Source organism: Debaryomyces fabryi (assembly GCF_001447935.2).
Source record: "Debaryomyces fabryi strain CBS 789 chromosome Unknown contig00119, whole genome shotgun sequence".
NCBI classification, from domain to species: domain Eukaryota; kingdom Fungi; phylum Ascomycota; class Pichiomycetes; order Serinales; family Debaryomycetaceae; genus Debaryomyces; species Debaryomyces fabryi.
The window spans coordinates 18,665-33,526 of record NW_015385545.1 but is presented as its reverse complement, the minus strand read 5'-3'; the positions used below and the strand labels follow the sequence as shown (position 1 = coordinate 33,526).

Here is a 14,862-nt window from a genome sequence, read left to right as displayed (position 1 = left end):
AAACCTAAGTTACGCCCAAATTCATAACAGTTTTCAATTATATTGTCCTGAGAACCACTTAAAACACCAGCTGCTCTTGACAGCTTCGACATCAAAGATGCAGTCTTTAAATATGTCTTGTGTAAATAGTACTCAAATGCAGCGCTTACATTAGTATCATGATCGACTTCACCTGGTGATGTAACTGAATATTCATGTTCAACAGTTGGTACTTTACCGGTCGCTTTTGGAATGTCCTTAATATCACCGTCATTTGTTATTGAGTTGGGGTCTTCGCCACTCATAACAGTATTCTTCAATTGCATGAATTCACCTTCGACTAAGTTTGCTATAGTTGTGGATAATAATTCAATTACTTCAGGATTTCTCAATCTTGCAATAGCAACAGAAGCTCTTCCTAATAAGAAATCACCCGCTAAAACAGCCATTTTATTACTGAATGCAATGTTGCCGCTTGGTCTACCACGTCTAGTATCTGATAAGTCAATGACATCGTCATGTAACAAGGATGCTGTATGGATCATTTCCACAATTTCTGCAAGACGTCTTTGTTTCGGCAATATACCGTTTAACGCATCAAATTTGGGTAACTCGTCCATCGGCTTCGACAATGGATCCAAAATAACCTTAGGGTTGATTCCGTGCAATATCGTTAATGGAGAGATCGACTCGTCCACAGATTTTCCAGCAATAGAATTATTTAACGGAGTTCCTGCAAAATGAGGTTGTGTAGTAACATCGCTGCTATCTATTGTTATTCTATTTCTTTCTTCTATTGGAATATTCAGTAAAGCTTTGGATAAGAGTAACACAATTAATGGCCTCACATTTTTTCCATCCGCCTCGAAGTAGTATGAGGACACTCTATTTAACGTAGGATGACCCGAACCAATCAAGTTGGCAATCAGCTTAGCCAAATTGGACATTTCATGACTCACAATAGAAAATGGGTCGCTGAAAGTGCTATCATTCTTCGGTTGTACTAATTTTTCAGCAGTTTCAATAGCAGTCTGAAATGTATTTACTGCTTGTGGTTGCCCCGAAGAGTACAATCTTAACGATATTATAGACCTTGGGATTAAACACCTCTTCAATATTGGACTCATAATGTTCAATAGTATGGTCTACGAACAAAACAAATTCACACTAATATTGCCCAATACATAATCCAAACATTTTTTTGTGAGCTTTGCTCTTGTTGCAAGGTTAAATTCCCAACCACACGACTTTTCTATTATTACTATATTGATATATATTTATGGTTTACTTTACTGAATGGTTTATACTAAGTTACATAAATAGTTCACACAATGTTATAACCAACCTGATCATTGATAATCCTTTCTCTGTTGAGGATGTAAATATCTCAAGAAAACGTCGGGTGGAGTAAGGGTTCCTAAACATCTACAAGCATGAAGGTTCATAAATGTCAAACCGAAGACGTAACTTGCATTGACCCATCCGAAACCTTCTGTAGCAACACCTTTGAAGTCCAAACCTTGATTACCATATTCCGCATCAACTTTATGTGGAACTGCACCCTTAGTGACGTTATATTTCTCAACAACAACACCGTTATAGTCAACAAATGCTTGGGTCATAAGATATAGCCAACGATAGGCTAATCTACGAGCAACACCTTCGTAACCGTAATTACACAAGCCAATCCATGCAAGAATCTGTTGTGGAGCCCATCCATATGGATAGTCCCATTGTCTTGATGGTCTGTGTAAATTGATGCCACCACGAGATTTCAAGGTTCCGGCCGCAAGTCCGCCAAACTCTTCCAATTTCTGAGTAGAATTCTTAACTATCATATCAGCTTGTTCAGTAGAAGCTACTTGAGACCATAACGGCCAGAATGTGGTGGCAGACTCATAACCAGTTTGTTTTTTTGTTTTAATATTATAATCATAGAAGATCGAGTCTTTCTCGTTCCACAAGTATTTAGTAATTCTCTCCTTTCTCAAATTGGCCTTTTCTCTCCACTTCTCAGGAGTTTCAGTTTCGCCGGTATACTTATTTTTAAATTTTCCATCACAAAATGTCTCAATAACAAAGGCAATATCCACCTCGTATTTATACAATAAGGAATTTAAGTCAACAGTTGCTAAATGAGCACATTTACCTTCTAACCTGTAAGAGGTATCATGGCCCGATTCTCTTACAGCTCTGTCATGTAAGAAATACTCATCTAACTCTGGTTCCTTAATAGTTCCATTATTATACTCTTCAATAAATTCTTTCTGGGAGATACCATGCTTCTTGATGTAAGGTTCTAAAATTGCATTGAAATGGCTGGCCTCCGTCTCAGGGGGAATACCACTTCCTTCTGGATGATAACAAGACAAACCTGTCTCTTTATCTAATCTTGGTTCTGCAAACCAAACGTTATCATACTCTTTAATGGCTGCATCAATTGCTCTCTTCAAAAAGTCCATAGAATCTTCAAGTCTTTCTGGGGCCACTTCCATAGTTTTATTGAACACCCTCAAAGCCATGTCAGTTAAAAATGGAGGTTGAGACCTAGTTAAATAATAAGATCTGTTAGCATTCAATATTTTACCATAATGATGTATTTCATAAATGAAATTCTCTGTCATACCTCGGGCCAATTTCAAATTTTCCTGGTTAGTAGAAGTCACATCAACCAATAAACCAATGGTTTCCATATAAGAATCCCATCCATATAACTCGTTAAATCTACCACCTGGAACGACATATGGTTGATTAATAAGGTTCGTAGCATCATTCGGATCAGGAGCAGCACTAAGTGCCAACAAACCTGGCTTTTTATTAATGGATTTTACAAAGTCAGCATCAATATTTTCTGGTAAATATTGAACGTCAAGACCAATGTTTGGGTTTGCCTTCTTGATACTATTGAAATAATCAAACTGATCCTTTCTGTTATAAGGAATGTATATTCTATGACTCTCCTTATTATGTTGAATCTGGCCATTCTCATCTAAAACTTCTTCTTCAATTTTGGTATCTTTCGACATTTCCATAATATTGTCTCTAGTCAACAATCTTGTTAACGAGGACCAGAATTGGGTTGTAATAAGACGTTTCATACGATAAACTGGGTTTTCATTTAATCTGGTCTCGTCCAAAATCATTTGGTTTCTACCAAATCTTTTAGCAATTGTGAGTTCTTGTAATAAATTAGACAACATGTATGTACCCCTGATAGGCGCCTGACGATAACCATTTGAATTGGCGGTACCTAACTTGATAACTTTGGGTCCATTATCTTCGATGGTAATTTGATAGTTATGGTCCGTATCTTCATTCTTCAAGAGTTCCTTAAGGGTAACCTCAATGTCGTTGATATAAAACTTTCTAGGTTTGACAAATGAATCGTCCATTGAGGCTCTCCTATAGTGCAAACGTCTAGGATCAGGTTTGGTAGATGCATTGAAGTCATCTACCGAATCCAGCGATATATCTTCATAAATTGGCACTATAGACCCTCTTCTTTCCCCCTTTTTCGGATTATGTGTCGTAGGGATCTCATCCACTTTCTTTCCTATCTCTGGAGCAAGTCCAGATGCCGTTTTAAAATCCCATTTGCATTCAACCTCTGGCGTTGGCGATTCAGAAAATGGGCTCGTCTCTTTGTCCGGTTGCTCAGAAATATCCGAGTTGGTATACCCCGGGTCGTAATCATCAAAAAAATTTGACCTTTTTGGTTCAAATACAGAAAATGTTCTAACCTTCCCCAATCTCGAGTTCTTGCCAGCAGCTACCGGATTGGTCTTAGGACCGTAATAATTCTCTGGTGTATCATAAGGATTGTCATCTTCACTTGAAGACGACACTGTTCTCGAATGGAATGGATTGCTCATTGTCAAAAGTAAATGATGAGTATCGACTTCAAGTTTTACTGGATAATATTGTTCCTTATCAATACTTCTACGATTACTTAAAGAGAATAGAAGCTCATTTATGGTCCTGCACATAAGTTTGATCATCACCGACCCTAATGACGACCTAATCCAAAGAAGAAGCTGTCGTTTTGTTTATTCGGGGATTGAGAACTCCGGTACATTTGTCGCTATATCTTTGGTGATCCCTCCAATTATAATTGATCTAAGTTCAAATTACAATTTGTTTACTCCTCTTTCTCGTTAAGATCTATTACTACGAACTTTTTTCCGCCCTGACTAGGAAATAATAATTTATGTGCCGCTAATTTTCCGACTAAGATCTTTCACAACATCTCGTCGCCTTGTAGTCATCTAGCTTCAAAGGGCAACCTCTAACTTGTTCAGGAGGACCAAATACAGGCAAACGTTAACCTCGAATGTCGTCGAATGTAGAATGTCGCACTTCGCAAATAATAAATACAAGCATGTCGTTTTTGTATTACGTCATACGTCTCGGAACCATATCGCGACATACATTTTGACACGACACCAATGTCGTACATCACATGTCATGAGCAATATCTTACCTCGGCTGGGCTAGTTAACGTGGTCTGTACTACCCCGGTTGTTTTCGTAACAAAACCCTTACCCGGCTGTTTTGTTGGGAGGATTTTCCCCTTACCCGGAGGGTATAGGAGTTAAGCTGGGCGGTTGAATGCTACCCCATAAAACATAATCCCATATGTGTCCATATATAAATAACCCTTATTCGCAGCAGAATTTTCAATTGATCCTGTAGAAATAGAATTATATAAATACGATTGCTAATAAAGTATCTTATTATATTCAATTGATAGTTCTAAAATAGATAAATAAAAAACAAAATGGTTAAAGTTACAGTTTGCGGTGCTGCCGGTGGTATTGGTCAACCATTATCCTTATTATTAAAGTTAAACCCAAAGATCGATGAATTGTCATTGTTCGATGTTGTTAATGTTCCAGGTGTCGGGGCTGATTTATCGCACATTTGCTCAAACTCATCCACTTCTTCTCACTTGCCATCTTCTAGGGAAGACAAGACAGCATTGGCTGAATCCTTGAAGGGTAGTGACTTGGTTATCATCCCAGCTGGTGTTCCAAGAAAACCAGGTATGACCAGAGACGATTTATTCAACATCAATGCTTCTATTGTGAGAGACTTGGCTCAAGGTATTGCTGAGAACGCACCAAAGGCCTTCGTTTTGATTATTTCAAACCCAGTCAACTCCACTGTTCCAATTGTCGCTGAAACATTAAAGAAGAATGGTGTTTTCAACCCACAAAGATTATTCGGTGTCACCACCTTAGATATTGTTAGAGCCAACACTTTCATCTCCCAAAAGTACCCTAAGGAAACCAAGGCTACTGATTTCAACATCAACGTCATTGGTGGTCACTCCGGGGAAACCATTGTTCCATTGTACTCCGTCGGTAACTCCAAGTCGTACTACGACAAGTTATCTGAAGAAGACAAGAAAGCTTTAATCCACAGAGTCCAGTTCGGTGGTGATGAAGTCGTCAAGGCTAAGGACGGTGCTGGTTCCGCCACTTTATCCATGGCTTATGCTGGTTACAAGTTAGCCGAATCTATCTTAAAGGCTTTAACCTCCAAGGGTGAAGAAGTCGTCGAATGTACCTTCTTAAACTTGGATGACTCTATCAAGGGTGCCGCTGAAGCCAAGAAATTAGTCAAGGACTTAGATTTCTTCTCCTTACCAGTCAGATTAGGTCCAAACGGTATCGAAGAAGTCAAGTACGACATCTTGAACAACATTAGTGCAGATGAAAAGAAATTATTAGAAGTTGCCATTGATCAATTATCTGGTAACATCAGCAAGGGTGTTGCATTCATCAAGAAATAGATTCCTATCTCTATACATTATATATGCACACAATATTTATTTCGAACCAATTTTTCAACTTGATTGTACTTTTTCCAGTGTAGATTATTGATAGCTGTCACATGCAAGTGTCTAAGATTTGTGTTCTGCCAATTTTATCAGTACCGATAACTTTGATTCACTCTACTTTCTTTATCCAGAAATGAGGATATCCTACCATGTGTATACATGACATGAGTATAATCAACTAACTCTGTGAAATATCAATTAAAAGTCTACATGACGTTTCGTCTGACTCCGATACTAATAGCATAAAACATTCAAAAAAATCCTTATTTTGATACCCACATATAGTTATCTTCTCTGATCTTCTCTGAGAACTTCTCTATCTAAAAATATGACATAGCGAAGGAATAAGCACAACAGTGGAACATTCTCCTAGTATGTTGATTTGCAGCTATTAAGAGTATAGGCACTGAACTATCTAGCTTTTCCGGGTTTGTGTCATTTCCGTTAATTACACAAAATTGCCTTCTTGTTTGAATTTTTACCCAACGCAAAACAAACATAAAGGATTCCTTATTAAGCAAATAGAGGTTGTCATAAAACTTGTGTTGATTGAAATTGGTAAGTAAGTGTCAATTGAATATAAGCATTTCAACTGGTTTAATCGATTGCAAATTCTTCAATAGAAAATTTTTTTACTTCAGCTACTAACATTTCTTAAGTAAGCGATTTAAATTTTTTTTGGTAGTTGGATCTAGCTTTCTCTTTTCAAAACGAAGGAAAGTAACATATACAATAAATTCAAGGTAATATTGAAAATTATAGATAGCACAACACTTTAGGGATACTCGGATAATATGGAAACAATTCTTGACTTTTCGAAGGATCTTGATATCAATTTATTCGACCAGGTAGTTGGGACCTTCTACAAGGGCTCAGGAGCGGAGCAAAAGGAAGCCCAGAGGGTCTTAAGTCAATTTCAAGAAAACCCAGAATCTTGGACAAAAGCCGATAAAATTTTATCTAATTCAAGCAATGCTCAGTCGAAGTATATTGCTTTGTCATGTTTAAATAAATTGATTCAATATCGCTGGAAGACCATTCCGGAAGATGAAAGAATCGGAATCAGAAATTTTATCGTTAATATGATCATCTCTCTCTGTGATAACGAAACGATATTTGAAACCGAGAGAGCATTGATTAACAAAATCGATTTGACGTTAGTTCAAATTTTAAAACAAGAATGGCCACATAACTGGCCACAGTTTATACCAGAAATTGTATTGAGTTCAAGATCCAGTTTTAATGTTTGTGAAAATAACATGATTATTTTGAAATTATTGAGTGAAGAGGTTTTTGATTTCAGTCAGGATCAATTAACACAGGCAAAAGCAAAATCATTAAGGTTAAGTATGAGAGCAGAGTTTGAGGAAATCTTCAAATTATGTTACGAAGTATTAGATAAGACTACCAAGTCATCCTTGATCATTTCCACTTTGAATGCATTATTGAAATACATTCCATGGATTCCAGTTAACTATATTTTTCAAACAGATTTATTAAAATTATTAACCGGAAAGTTTTTGAATCCTGTCGATACCAGAACTATCACATTGAAATGTCTTACTGAGGTATCTAATTTGAACTCCCCAGATTTAGAAGAAAAGTTTATAATTTTCTTTAAGGACACTATGGAGCAAATTTATTCTATCATTCCTCCAGAAACCAATTTGAAGCAATCTTACAAAATTGCTAGTTCAAATGACCAATCCTTCTTGCAAGATTTGGCAATGTTTATATGCACATTTTTGAACAACCATTTATTGCCTTTAGAGCAAAATGAATCATTGAGAGAATTATTGTTGACATCATTGCATTATCTTGTTGAGTTATCTAGAATTGAAGAAAGAGAATTATTCAAGACTTGTTTGGATTTCTGGTGCAATTTCGTTCATGGATTATTTGAAGAGATTCAAAAATTACCTCAAAACGAATTATCTCCGTTAATGCAATTAAGCTACTCCAGTTCGTTGAAAGCTACTTCTGGTGGAGCCCCGGATCCTGCTGTATTGGCAAAATTCCCATTAAGAGAGCATATGTATACATCAATTTTATCTAAATTAAGACTAGTTATGATTGAGTCTATGGTTAGACCAGAAGAAGTTTTAATTGTTGAGAATGACGAAGGTGAAATTGTTAGGGAATTTGTGAAAGAAAGTGATACCATTCAATTATATAAGTCTATGAGAGAAGTTTTGGTTTATTTAACTCATTTGGATGTTGTTGATACTGAACAAATTATGAGCGAAAAATTAGCCAGACAAATTGACGAATCTGAATGGTCGTGGCAAAACATCAACACTTTATGTTGGGCCATTGGTTCGATTTCAGGAACCATGAATGAGGATATGGAAAAACGTTTCTTGGTATCTGTCATTAAGGATTTATTATCTTTGACTGAAATGAAAAGGGGCAAAGACAATAAAGCTGTGGTCGCGTCAAATATTATGTATATTGTCGGGCAATATCCTAGATTCTTGAAAGCTCATTGGAAGTTCTTGAAGACAGTGGTTAATAAATTGTTCGAATTTATGCATGAAACGCACGAAGGTGTTCAAGATATGGCTTGTGATACATTTATTAAAATTACACACAAATGTAAGAAGCATTTTGTTGCCGTTCAACAACAAGAAAGAGAACCATTCATTAATGAGATAATTAGAAACATTCAACAAATCACTGAAGATTTGCAACCACAACAAGTTCATACATTTTATGAAGCATGTGGTATAATAGTAAGTGCGCAGACATCAAAAGATGCAAGAGACAAATTATTAGGCGAGTTAATGGCTTTACCAAATATGGCATGGAGTGCAATTGTTCAACAAGCTGGAAAGGATCCGGAATTATTGACTAATACAGAAACCGTTAAAATTATTGCAAACATTATTAAAACTAATGTATCCGTTTGTAAAGCTTTAGGACCTGGTTTCTATTCACAATTGGGATTAATGTATGTCGATATGTTATCATTGTACAAAGCTGTCAGTACGATGATCTCTGATTTTGTTGCAAAGGACGGCTTAATAGCAACTAAAACTCCAAAGGTTAGAGGGTTGAGAACTATTAAGAAAGAAATTTTGAAAATGATCGAAACTTACATTAATCAAGCTGACAATCTCGAAGAAATAGTAAGAGATTTAGCACAACCATTATTTGGGGCTGTTTTAGAGGACTATAGCTCGAATGTTCCGGATGCTCGTGATGCCGAAGTTTTAAACTGTATGACTGCATTAATCTCGAAGGTCGGCCATATGATTCCAGAAGGTGTTGTATTAATCTTACAAAAAGTTTTTGAATGTACGTTAGATATGATCAAGAATGATTTTGTGGAATACCCCGAACATAGAGTTGAATTTTATAAGTTATTAAAGGAAATTAATTCAAAATCATTCCAAGCATTGCTACAATTATCGGGTGATGCGTTCCAATCATTAATTAATGCTGCTTTGTGGGCTTTTAAGCATAACAACAGAGAAGTCGAAGATAACGGTTTATCATTAACCTTGGAGTTAATCGAAAACGTTGAAAAATTAGGTGATACGCCATTTACTAAAGCATTCTACGAAAACTTCTACTTCCAAATCTTATCTGATACCTTTTACGTTTTCACTCAACCAGATCATAAGTCTGGATTCAGATACCAATCCCAATTATTAGCACAGTTAATTCATTTAGTCGAGGACAACGTCATCAAGGCTCCATTATACACACACGAGCAAGCTCCAGAAGGAACGTCAAATTCCGACTTTTTGAAGCAATACTTAGCACAGTTGTTGATATCTGCTTTCGACAACTTACAAAAAGAACAATTAGTCAATTTCTTGAATGTTTTAACTTCAGTATACAAAGACTTGAACAAGTTTAAAGCTACATTGAGAGATTTCTTGATTCAAATCAAGGAATTTGGTGGCGACCCAACTGATTACTTATTTGCTGAAGATAAAGAGATTGAAAAACAGGAACAAAATAGATTACAAAGAGAAAAAGACTTGCAGGTGGGTGGTTTGATCAAACCATCAGAAATGGACGACGAATAATTGAAGTCTGTTTAGTTCCTCTTTAATATTTCAATTGTACTTTGCGTGTTATTGCTGTTTGCTGTTTTGCGGCTACAGTTGTCCATAGAGTTTATATTTGTTATAATCGTTTAAAAAAAATAGCCTTATCATTGTGAATGAGAATTTCTGCAGTTCTTACCCAAGTCGGTAGTCGACGATTGTCATCGAATTATTTTTTGTTTTGTGTAACGTTGTAGTTTGTGGTGGATAATCGAGTTAAAAACTGAATCGACATCAGATCCAAACTTAATAGATAACAAACAATTCAAATCGTAATAAAAAGAGATGTCATCTGAATCAACTGCCCCAAAGACAGAAGAAACCACTTCTACTCCACAACCTCCAACTTCTAACGTTTTCTCTATGTTTGGAGCCAAAAAGGAAGCCAAGAAAGAAGAATCAGATGAAACCAAAAAGGAAGATAAAAAAGAATCTAAGGAAGAAGAAAAGGACGATGATAAGGCCGATGAAGAAGAAGTTGATGTTCACTTCGAACCATTGGTGCAATTAGAAAAAGTCGATGTTAAGACCAACGAAGAAAATGAAGATGTTTTATATAAGGTTCGTGCCAAGTTGTTCAGATTCCACGCTGACACCAAGGAATGGAAAGAAAGAGGAACCGGAGATGTTAAGTTCTTGAAGCATAAGCAAACTGGTAAGACCCGTATTTTGATGAGAAGAGACAAAACTTTGAAGATTTGTGCCAACCACTTAATTTCTCCAGAATACGAATTAAAGGCCAATATTGGTTCTGACAGATCGTGGGTTTACACCGTCACCGCTGATATTTCAGAAGGTGAACCTGAAGCACAAACCTTGGCTATTAGATTTGGAAACAAGGAAAATGCTGATAAGTTTAAAGAACAATTTGACAAGGCCAAGGAATCTAAATAATTCTAATGGCAGTTGTTTGTATTCATTTTATTCATTATATAAATCACCTATGTATAGATATAAAGATATATCTACTGCTTGTGTAATAAATAATCAAGTATTAATAGGTTCTTATCGTAGTACATAATTTTTCAGTAATGATGTAGGACGTGTATCTCCACGTGGGAGAAACAATAAACGATTCAGTTGATGATGAAAATATATGAGCATATACTTAAATACTCCGGCATATCTACAGTTCGAATAAATATAAGTTCCTTAGGATTCCAAAATGAAGTTTGGGAAGTACCTTGCTTCAAGGCAATTAGAGCTTCCAGAGTATTCTGGACACTTTATAGACTATAAGGGTTTGAAGAAGCTTATCAAGAAGTTAGCGGTACCTGCAAATCAAAATAACTCTACCAATGGATTAGTATCAGCGACATCGCAAGAAGCTCAACAAGCACTAAAAGAGAATAAGGCATCCTTTTTCTTTAGGGTGGAAAGAGAATTAGACAAGGTTAATTCGTTCTATTTGGAGAAGCAAGCTAACTTGGCCATCACTTTGGATTTGTTGGTGATGAAGAAAAACGAGTTACTTTCCAAGTCTAACGAATATGTGCAGATAGGAAATAGCAACACATCTGGTGGGTCTTCATCGGGCTCTTCAAATGCTAACTTTAGAAATTCAATTTCGTATTTGAATTTATACCAAAATTTCAAGAAAATACATCAAGACCTTATAAGGTTGCAACAATTTATAGAATTAAACGAAACTGGATTTCTGAAAGTTGTGAAAAAATGGGATAAAAGATCAAAGTCACATACAAAAGAATTGTTTATTCTGACAGCAGTTAGCGTGCAACCAGTTTTCCATAAAAACGAAATTAACGAATTAAGTGATTTAGTAACACAATCCTTATTTGATTTAGAATCTATTTTAGATGGGGATTATACTTCAATCAATAATTTTGTAAATAAAGGACAATCAAATGATATAAATACTCAACAAATAATCCAAAACTTATCAAGAACAAACTCAAATACGAATGTGGCTCAATTACCCAACGATACAACTAATATTGAAAGAAACGGATCCATTGGATCAATTAATTTTCAGTCGTTAAGAAATAATTCTATTATTAATTTGCAGAACAACGAAGTAGATGAACTATACACTAGTTTTGTTAATGTTGCAACAATTAAAGATCCTGACTTATCCTTATTGTCACGTTGGATAGAAAAAGTTAGATCTTCGTCCAAGAGTCTGTCTTCATCAAATCTAGATCAAATTGTCAAATACAAGTTATCCAAAATATTTTTACTAGCTATAACAAATTTAAAGATATCAGATTCATTCTTAGAAGCATTTTTGAATTTAATTAATTATGAACTTGATTTCGCTTTTATAAGTGATGACTTCAATAATAATAAGAATATCATTCATGAGTGTTGTTCTATTCCTCCTGCGTCTACATATGAAAGCCATCATCATGTTGTAATAAACAATGGAGTAAAGGTCATAAATTCAACTGATAGTATAAATCATTCCAGAACTTCAATAGTAGACTATATTATGAATAATTTACCTAAAAGTACTCGTGAACAATTGCTTGTCTGCAAAGACTTCAATGGTAGAAATTGTCTTCACTATGCTGCGCAAAATAGCAGAATTGATTTGATCAACTCTATTTCACTGTTTTTTCCAAAAAATCATATTGATGATTTAGATAATGAGTCAATGTCAGCTTTGTTGTTAGCTATTAAACATGGAAACTTTGATGTCATTCAAAAGTTAGTTCAGATTGGTAGTAATTGTTATCCCAAGTCTGACGACAGTAAATTGCAATATCTTCCTATTAACTACGCATGTAAGTTTGGTGATTATAGAATATTGGAGTATTTGTTATCTAAAAGTCAGCCTAATAATAAGTTGATTAATCAGCAAGATGTTGAGGGCTTATTACCATTACATGTTATTTCAAGATCAGGTCATCACAAATTGATTAAGCTATTAATTCATTATGGTGCTGAAGTGAATCAATTTGATGGTTTGAATAAATGGACACCGCTTTTTTATGCCGCACTGGAGGGCCATGTTAAAACAACCCAAGAATTAGTGAAATCTGGTGCCAGGTTAGATCTTCTTGACGAAGATGGTTATAATGTTTTATACTACTGTGTAATTGAGGGTCATATCAGTGTTTTGAACGAGCTTTTAAGTTATTATAACGATATTTGTGGTAAACTTGCAAATACTAAAAGTGCCAGTGCCCTTAATTCAGAAATGTATTCAGAGAACAGTCGAAAAGGAAGACCAGATTATGGGACGGCGCCCGCTAATAGCTCTACGATTGATATGGCGATGTCAGATGAAGAGGATTCGGAAGATAGCGGAAATACTGATAAAAATAACATTGATTCTATTCCAGATCTTCAATTACCACCACCTATTTTACCATTAAGAAGGTATGGTCATAACTTTTTAGAACAGAAGGTTTTAATCGAATTGATATTTCCAAATGACTCGGACTTTATTAACTTATTCAATTCCGCAGCCGACATGAAACCAGGAAGAATAACACTTACGTCTAATATATCAGATATTGTTCCTCGGAATATTTTGTTGCCAGTTGCAGACGATACAAAAGCTAATAATAACTGTATATTCCAGGCTGACGTTGAATCATTACACGAATTCAAGATTGACTTCGAAATATTCCCTAAATTTGGTACCAGACTCATAGCAAAGACTACAGCCATAACGTTTTCAAAGATCGATACTTCTTCGCCAGAAGTGAACTCCATTCAATTGCCATTATTTGATTTAAGGTTAAGGAATGTGGGACAGTTGAAATTCAATTATCAAGTTATTTACCCATTCTCTGGAAATTTACTTGAAACTTCGAAGTTTGATACGTACTGGAAATCATCCACAAGTTATGTGAAAACAAGAACTAATTTGAAGCTTAACGCAGCTGGTGGTTTATCGCCTAATAACTTTTTATCACCATCAAATATTAATGCCAAAGATAGTAACAACAACGGAAACCATAACAACAATAGTAACAACAATCCACTAACTTCAGCTATTGATTCTAGTGCCAACACTATTCCTTCTTCTTTTGTGACTGCAACATCCTTATCAGGGGAGTACCTAAGAATTAGAATATGTTTATTAAACGACGGTACGCCAGTTGTCTGTCCACAGTGGTCAATAGCAGTTACAGAATTTATTGATTTGTACTTACCAAATATGTCATTGGAGCAGTTGAGTTCAATCACAGATAGCCTTTTTGATTACAGAAAGGTTATAAGTGATTTATCCAAAATGACAAGTAAGGACATTTCATTAATCAAGAAATTATTGAAAATCATTTATTTTCCGTTGAATATGTTCTTGGATATTTTGAATGTTGACATTAATTTGAACTTGGAATTGATATTTCCGTCATCATATGAGTTAGAAAACTTACCTTTTGTTGGCAATATCCAACAGAATTTGAACAATTTTATTGACTTCACCTTGAATGATGTATTCAATCATATAAGATCACAGAAGATTAAAAACGCTTCTGGCAATGGAAGATCAATTATTTTCTTATCTTCGAATTCGTTGATTTGTAAAATTATTAATTGGAAACAACCTAATTATCCTGTATTCTTGAGTATGAATGGAATTTCTTATAATAGCAAAAAAGGGAAATTCGAGCCTAGGTCTGCAAATGGTCTTTTGATGAATGAAGATCCATCAAATGAAGATGAAGATAGTGAATCTAAATCTTCGAAGGACAGAAATATGAATTGCGGCCAAGAAATAACTATTAGATCAATAAAAGAAGCAGTTAATTTTACCATTAATAATAACTTGATAGGACTAATTGCTTCAATTCATCTATTGAATTTTGTTCCTAAATTAATCCCATTAATTAGATCGCGAGGTTTAATTTTAGTGGCCGCAAGTGATCTAGCCGATAATGAAGATGAAGATGTTGTCAACAAAGAGTTAGATTCATATACAAGGACTGAAATTAATGGGTTGAGGTTTGATGATATATTAAGCTTTAAGGATGATATAACTATGTAATATTTATGATTAAGAAAGGAAGT

At 35.2% G+C, this 14,862-nt stretch overlaps 6 protein-coding genes across 6 annotated transcripts; 4 read left to right on the top strand and 2 right to left on the bottom strand.

Moving 5' to 3' along the window:
* Window positions 1-4: 4 nt before the first annotated feature.
* AC631_04438 (trans-hexaprenyltranstransferase) lies at window positions 5-1,106 on the bottom strand (the record flags this gene model as incomplete). Its single annotated transcript, XM_015613267.1, has 1 exon — window positions 5-1,106. A coding segment is annotated over one exon (1,102 nt), but the record flags the coding sequence as incomplete, so codon positions are not given.
* Window positions 1,107-1,328: 222 nt separating this feature from the next.
* On the bottom strand, window positions 1,329-3,851 carry NTH1 (alpha,alpha-trehalase NTH1; the record flags this gene model as incomplete). Its single annotated transcript, XM_015613266.1, has 1 exon — window positions 1,329-3,851. The coding sequence occupies one exon, from the start codon at window positions 3,849-3,851 to the stop codon at window positions 1,329-1,331; it is 2,523 nt and encodes an 840-aa protein (XP_015465915.1).
* A 905-nt stretch (window positions 3,852-4,756) lies between these two features.
* On the top strand, window positions 4,757-5,773 carry MDH1 (malate dehydrogenase; the record flags this gene model as incomplete). The annotated part of the gene is made up of 1 exon (XM_015613265.1): window positions 4,757-5,773. The coding sequence occupies one exon, from the start codon at window positions 4,757-4,759 to the stop codon at window positions 5,771-5,773; it is 1,017 nt and encodes a 338-aa protein (XP_015465914.1).
* An 842-nt stretch (window positions 5,774-6,615) lies between these two features.
* CRM1 (exportin) lies at window positions 6,616-9,858 on the top strand (the record flags this gene model as incomplete). The annotated part of the gene is made up of 1 exon (XM_015613264.1): window positions 6,616-9,858. The coding sequence occupies one exon, from the start codon at window positions 6,616-6,618 to the stop codon at window positions 9,856-9,858; it is 3,243 nt and encodes a 1,080-aa protein (XP_015465913.1).
* A 306-nt stretch (window positions 9,859-10,164) lies between these two features.
* Window positions 10,165-10,773, top strand: YRB1 (Ran GTPase-binding protein; the record flags this gene model as incomplete). Its single annotated transcript, XM_015613263.1, has 1 exon — window positions 10,165-10,773. One exon carries the CDS (start codon window positions 10,165-10,167, stop codon window positions 10,771-10,773), a length of 609 nt encoding a protein of 202 aa, XP_015465912.1.
* Window positions 10,774-11,044: 271 nt separating this feature from the next.
* PHO81 (Pho81p) lies at window positions 11,045-14,839 on the top strand (the record flags this gene model as incomplete). The annotated part of the gene is made up of 1 exon (XM_015613262.1): window positions 11,045-14,839. One exon carries the CDS (start codon window positions 11,045-11,047, stop codon window positions 14,837-14,839), a length of 3,795 nt encoding a protein of 1,264 aa, XP_015465911.1.
* Between the last annotated feature and the right edge of the window lie 23 nt (window positions 14,840-14,862).